The sequence below is a fragment of the Silene latifolia genome, unplaced genomic scaffold, assembly GCF_048544455.1.
Source record: "Silene latifolia isolate original U9 population unplaced genomic scaffold, ASM4854445v1 scaffold_57, whole genome shotgun sequence".
Classification (NCBI taxonomy): domain Eukaryota; kingdom Viridiplantae; phylum Streptophyta; class Magnoliopsida; order Caryophyllales; family Caryophyllaceae; genus Silene; species Silene latifolia.
The window spans coordinates 3932133-3938908 of record NW_027413480.1 but is presented as its reverse complement, the minus strand read 5'-3'; the positions used below and the strand labels follow the sequence as shown (position 1 = coordinate 3938908).

The following is a 6776-nucleotide window of genomic DNA, read 5'->3' as shown; positions in this document are numbered from 1 at the left end:
AAAAAAACATTGGATAAATAACTGAATTTTCTTACCAAATAAGGAATGTTACATTTAATTTGGATTGTCTCAAAATGTAAGGTGCACTAATCGTATGAATTGGAGTGGGTATAAAATTGACCCTAAAAATGGATCAAATTTACGGAACGAGTCAAATTTTGATGAGCGGTTGAAACTGTGCTAATCTTTGCCTTTTATATTTAAATATACTCAGAGATGGAAAGAGATAACAGGAGAAATGAAATAACTATTTAAATTGTGTGTTTCTAGACAAATGTCGAGCAATATATATATATGAATTGAGTGTTACTTGCGTAGAGAATTTAGGACTTTTACCAGAACACTGAATAACATCACCTGATATATACAATTTTTATAACTTTCATTAATATTTACATGTTTAAAAGAGCAATTTGACATCGTATAAAATTTAACAATTATTAATGTAATTTATAATTCAAAGGGTAAATTGATAACTTATACCTACTATAAGTCAGTTTTTCAAATCTTATACCTTAGATAATTTTCTTTCAAAATTTATACCGAAAATCCTTATTTTTTTTATACTTAATGCCAAATTTCAAAAACAGACTTAAATTGACGATTTTGCCCTTATTATTTAAGCTATCATCACTCTTTCCCCACAACATTAATCCTTACCTCCTTCTCCCATCCACCACATATACCCACCACCACCATAACTTGTCCCCTCCTCTGCCGGCGCCACCACCGGTTTTGAGCTGCCGTCGCCGCAAATGCTACCCTCGACCGACTGGCCCTCCTAGTGTCACCCAATTAAATACTTATAACCTCCGAAACTCAGACCCACATACCCAACCTCACGACCCCCACCCTACACTACTCCATTGTCGTCGTCCATAACGTGCTCCAACACAGTAGAATCATCATCAAATACACTCTTGTTCAAATGTTCTTTCACGCGAGCACCACTTCACAATTATTCCAAGTTTACTAATTAAGTATTAAAACCCAGAAAATCAGTTGTGATTAGGGTTCTTGTTCATCAACATAATGGGTGAGATCATCCGGAAAGCTTCCCATGTTGGTTCATGGTACACCAACAATTTTAAGATACCTTTCTTTCAATTTTTTGTACCTTTTATTTTCTGGGATTTCATCAATCTTTCATGCTATGCCTCTTTATTATTGGGAAATTTGGTATTGAGAATTTTAATTTTGATTTTGCTAATTACTATTAGTTGGATTAAAAAGTTTAATTTGGAACTTGCGAGAAATTGGATTGGTGCCGGTAGAGGGAGGAGGTGAGTGGTGGTGATGGGAGTATGTGGTGTTTAATGAGTTAATATGGTGGGCAAAAGTGTGTGATGAGTAAATAATAAGGGTAAAATGGTCAATTCGTGAGATTTGGTATTGAGTATAAAAGAAATGAGGATTTTCGGTATAAGTTTTGAAAGAAAATTATTCAAGGTATAAGATTTAAAAAACTGACTTATACTAGGTATAAGTTATCAATTTACCCTAATTCAAATCTAATAACCTTAAAACATCGTATAAAATTTGACAATTTTTATATATTTTTAGTTAATAATAATGTTCTAAATAATATCCCGTGCAATTTGCACGGGTTTAAGACTAGTCAGTAGTCAATCACTTAAACAACTACAATTGATTAGTCCGTTTCAAGCGAGGGGATTGGGGGTTCGATTAAACTCTCTCTTCATTCAATTAGTTATGTTGTGGACATCCGACAGTCTGTTAATACTGGAACAACCATTACCCATGGTGGCACACAAAAAGCACTGAAAATGCCACCACCACAAGCACCACTTACTAAACCCAACAAAATCTACTTCTACTACGGCAAAAGAAAACCCACTCAAAACAGACCCACCGTCTCCGGCGGCCTCTTCTCCAATCGCGAAACCCTAAACCCTTCTTCAAACACCCTTCATCCTCCTCATAAACCCACCCATTTTCCCCTTGATAAATGGTACCCAGATGACCAAAATCACCTTAAACCCTCTTTTCCCAAAACCCCATCTGAAAAATTCTTCCAAATTGTTCAAAGACTCTCGCCTATTGCCCGCTACATATGTGATTCCTTCAGGAAACACCGTAGCTGGGGTCCCGATGTGATCTCAGACCTCGGGCGGCTTCGACGGGTTAATCCTGACCTGGTTGCTGAGGTGCTCAAGGTTCAGGATGACCCCGTTTTGTGCTCCAAGTTCTTTCATTGGGCTGGTAAGCAAAAGGGTTATCAACATAATTATATGTCTTATAATGCATTTACTTATGCTTTGTATAGGTTGAATAGATTTAGGGCTGCTGATCAAGTTCCTGAGTTAATGCATATGCAGGGTAAGCAACCTAGTGAGAAACAGTTTGAAATTTTGATCAGGATGCATGCTGACAATAATAGAGGTCTTAGGGTGTATTATGTGTATGAGAAGATGAAGAAATTTGGTGTTACGCCTCGTGTTTTTTTGTATAATAGGATTATGGATGCGTTGGTTAAGACCGGTCATTTGGATTTGGCTTTGTCGGTTTATGATGATTTTAGGAAGGGTGGCTTCGTGGAGGAGACCATGACTTACATGATTTTGATCAAGGGTTTGTGTAAGAGTGGGAAGATTGATGAAATGTTGGAGCTTTTGGGTCAAATGAGGCGGTTGTGTAAGCCGGATGTTTTTGCATACACGGCTATGATTCGGGTTTTGGTGGCCGAGGGGAACTTGGATGGGTGTCTGAGGGTTTGGGGTGAAATGAGGATGGATAGAGTTGAACCGGATGCAATTGCTTATACCACTTTGATATCTGCCTTATGTAAGGGGAATCGGGTAGAGAAAGGTTATGAATTTTTTAAGGGTATGAAAAAGAAAGGGGGGTTGATTGATAGAGCTATATATAGCTCACTAGTTGAAGGGTTTGTAGCAAACGGTAAGGTTGGTTCAGCCCTTGATCTGTGGAAGGATATGATGGATTCTGGATACAGGGCTGATTTGTCTATTTATAATAGTTTGATAGAAGGCTTTTGTAATCTTAAACAGCTTGATAAAGCTTCTAAGCTATTTCACGTAGCAGTCGAGGAAGGCCTCCAACCAGATTTTACGACTGTTAATCCTATGTTGAAGGCATATGCAGAATCTGGAGAAATGGACAAGTTTCTCATGTTACTTTACCAAATGGATAAACTAGGAGCATCTGTTCTTGAGGGTCTGTCAATATTCTTCTCTATGATGGTTGAAAGGGAAGATAGTTTACCTCTCACATTGGCGGTGTTTGAGGATGTAAAAATAAAAGGGTATTGTAGTAATTCTATATACAATATTATTTTGGGTGCTCTTTATAAAAGTGGGGAGAAAAAAGCGGCACTGTCCCTCTTTAGTGAAATCAGAGACTCTAGCTTCATACCTGATTGCACTACATATAGTCACGTAATTATGTGCCTTGTTGATCTTGATGAAGTGAAGGAAGCTTGTTCATGGTATAATAAAATAAAGGAGCTGGATTCAGTTCCGTCTATTGAAGCTTATCAGTCTTTGGTAAAAGGCCTTTGCAAGTTGGGAGAGATTGATGCCGCTATATCATTAGTTCAGGATTGCTTGGCTAATGTTGCATCTGGCCCTATGGAATTCAAATACACACTAACCATTATCCACGAGTGCAAATCAAATGATGCTGAAAAGGTGCTTGAAGTAGTTAATGAGATGATCGAACAGGGATGTATAGTCGATGAAGTGATATGTTGTGCTGTTATCTCTGGCATGTGCAAGCATGGGACGATAGAAGAGGCAAGGAAGGTCTTCTCAAGTATTAGGGAGCGAAATCTTTTAAGTGAAGCCAATGCGATTTTATATGATGACATGCTAATGGAGCACATGAAGAAGAAGACAGCAGACTTAGTACTGTCAGGATTGAAATTCTTCAGACTGGAATCCAAATTAAAAGCAAAAGGCTGTACATTGCTGTCAAGCTGAGGTATGGGTTCTTTTTTTTTTTCTATTTGATGTCATAATACATTTTCTTTTTCGTTCATACAGGAGATGTTTGGTTATTTCTCATGAATTAAATAACTGTTTTGTCTCATGATTATCTTGACTGATAGCTTGTGTGAACATTTGGTGATTTTTATGTCCCATTATATCTTGCCTGTTGGTATAGCTATTCGTCTTTTTCTGTGATCATGCTCGACTGCTGGAGCACTTAGACAGGTTTCTGTTTCCACAACTCCTCCTACCCTGACTTCTTATCTAACTGCCAACCAGAACCTACCCTGCTACCCTCTCTTCTCATTTGGCCTGTGTTTTCTGTAGTGTGCGTAATGAAATCATGTCATGACTTTCAATTCTCTATGCCTATTTTGTGTACCAAACTGGGGTGGTGGATGTCTGTTCGTCTGTGTTAATTGTTCTTTGGTTATGTACCATAACACTTATGATTACCTTTAGTACAGATTGAATCCGACAATCCGTTGATTGTTGTCACAGTATATGTAGCAAAATCATGTTGACAGTTGAGAGTCCTGAGACGAATGTTATTGTGAAATTTATACATGCTTTTTTTTTTTTTTATCTTCCTCGAGTAAAGTAGTTCCAATTAGGAGAATCATCTCCTCACACTTCTCTTTACTTGATGTGCCATGGAGCTCATATCCTCACTAAGCTCCTATTTTCCTTACCAGCTTAGCACATCGACCCATCGACTCGCACGGAACATTTTGCAAAAACTTGTTACAACTATTTAAAGAGGATACGGAGTAATATAAAAGTAGTTGTTTGATTGATAAAGCTTGACAAATTTTACATACTATGCATTTGGAGACATTGATGGTCAAAGTTTATCATTGACCACCAAATTCAAAAAGTATCCTGAATCACTAGTGCCACCCTGCCTGTTAACGATTCAGGAATCAGTTCTATCATTTTCTATCTGGGCCCTTAAAATTTATATATCAAACACTACTAAAAGCATATCTTGTATTAAATTTGGCCTATTCATAATGAATTAGGCAACCTTGATGGAGATCAGAAACTGGGAATGGAGGTAGTGTAATTTAAGTGCAAGTAACCAATCGTCAATTTTTCTTTTCCGGAATTCTTGCAATAGTGTCTGATTGGATAGAGTTGAATCCATTCATATTTTCTAGTAGATCATTTCATAGCACATGGCAAACCATGATTAGTCAATGTGTGCCATATTTTCTTCATGGTGATGCTAGTAGTTTAATATTAGTTTGACCCCTTTTTGTAAGTTTCGGGCGTGATAAGGTGTCGTGGGTGAGAGCTATGTTGTCAAAAAAAAAAAATCCTAGATTTGTGTATAATCCAGTGTCGGAGTCTCAGTGTAGAACACGCTAAATGCTGATGTAGGTTCTTTGTTGATTCAAGAAATAACAAAATGAAACTCAACAAAAAGGACCTGGTACATCCTTAAATTTTGAGAAATGCACTAATTTTGTCAATGTAGGGCGAAGTGAACTTACTACTAACCTCCTTGTCTGTTCCATTGATTTTTGCACCTCCTTGTCTGTCTTCAGGGGTAAGTTGATGTTACCAAATATCAAGAATTATGACATTTGGGCACAGCTGAACCTGATACCCAAGTAAACTGAAGCTGAATACCAAGTTACCCCCAACTGACAGGTAATCGTGATATGTATACTGTAGTTGCAAGCTTTACTTCTATATATATATATTTGAAAATACTTCCAACATATGCTTACAATATCAAAAATTGCTTCAGAAAAATTTCAGATTGGATAGCTTCAGAAACCTATTGCCGGGTGGCGGGTGCATTCAAGTTTAAACATTGCGGATGATATAGCCTATGTCAAGTTCAGAATAATCAGACCAACTTGGGAATGGTTCAAACTGTTTTTCAGACCAATGCAGAAGCGCTTTCAAGAAGTGCGAGTCAAGTTTCTCAATTCAAAATAGACTGATGCTTTTACGACTGTTTACTAAATTACAATTTGTTTAAGACGGACTTTATTGGCTATGTATTGTCTGCATTCAATGCTGTATAATGTTCTTGTATTGTAATTGTAGATAATATTAGAAATGCTGATAATCCTTCTAGAAAGCATATGAACACTACATTATCTGAAACCATTTTTTTTCTCATGTGATGAATAAATTTCGAAGTTTACAGTAAACTCTGGAGTTCAGTTAGTGAATGTACACATCATGCAGTTTTTTTCAGGATTAGAGTTCCGCAGATTCGAATAGCATTATATCCCGTTCAAAGCACTGGGATTTTTCCAATCCAAATGAAGCAGGTTTTACATGAAGATTTAGCCCTTCAGTGAAACTTGTCTCAGTAATTCATTCAAAGTTACAGAGAATAAAAAATACTCTCTCAAGTTCAAATCATTTCTATAATAATTTAAAGCTACTCTTTTAACGGTTATGACCCCTCAATTGTAAACAAACTCAATTACGATCGAGGCATTGTAAGTTCACGTAATTAATCACATCTCACTCAATATTAAGATGTTTTCATAGCAGCTGCCTTGAAAGTAAACTGATAGCTGGCACAGATACAATCAATGGTAGACCTAGTCCAAAGTCTATTTTAAAGATATGATACAAAAAAATTGAACTTTCCGGTGTCCAAGGAATCCGGTTCCTATAAGTACATCCTTTGCTGGACATAAGGTCGCATTCAAACTTCACGCCTAGGCCTATTGCGAGATGGGGGAAGTGCTGGTTCCTCTTTTCTAGGGGTTGCAACTCCGGTAAGTTCCTCATCCTCTTCCTCTGCTTCCCTCATCGCCTCATTCATGGCAAGCTGTC

At 37.3% G+C, this 6776-nt stretch overlaps 1 protein-coding gene across 2 annotated transcripts; it reads left to right on the top strand.

Annotated features, from left to right (window-relative positions):
• The first annotated feature begins 1682 nt into the window (after positions 1-1682).
• On the top strand, positions 1683-6136 carry LOC141639723 (pentatricopeptide repeat-containing protein At4g20740). 2 transcript variants are annotated; one of them, XM_074448775.1, is made up of 3 exons: positions 1683-3960; positions 5519-5624; positions 5725-6136. In XM_074448775.1, exon 1 carries the CDS (start codon positions 1788-1790, stop codon positions 3957-3959), a length of 2172 nt encoding a protein of 723 aa, XP_074304876.1. In that variant the 5' UTR covers positions 1683-1787; the 3' UTR covers position 3960; positions 5519-5624; positions 5725-6136. The 2 variants fall into 2 exon arrangements, with proteins under 2 accessions (XP_074304876.1, XP_074304877.1); XM_074448776.1 differs by having other exon boundaries at positions 1702-3960; positions 5736-6136.
• The last annotated feature ends 640 nt before the right edge of the window (positions 6137-6776 follow it).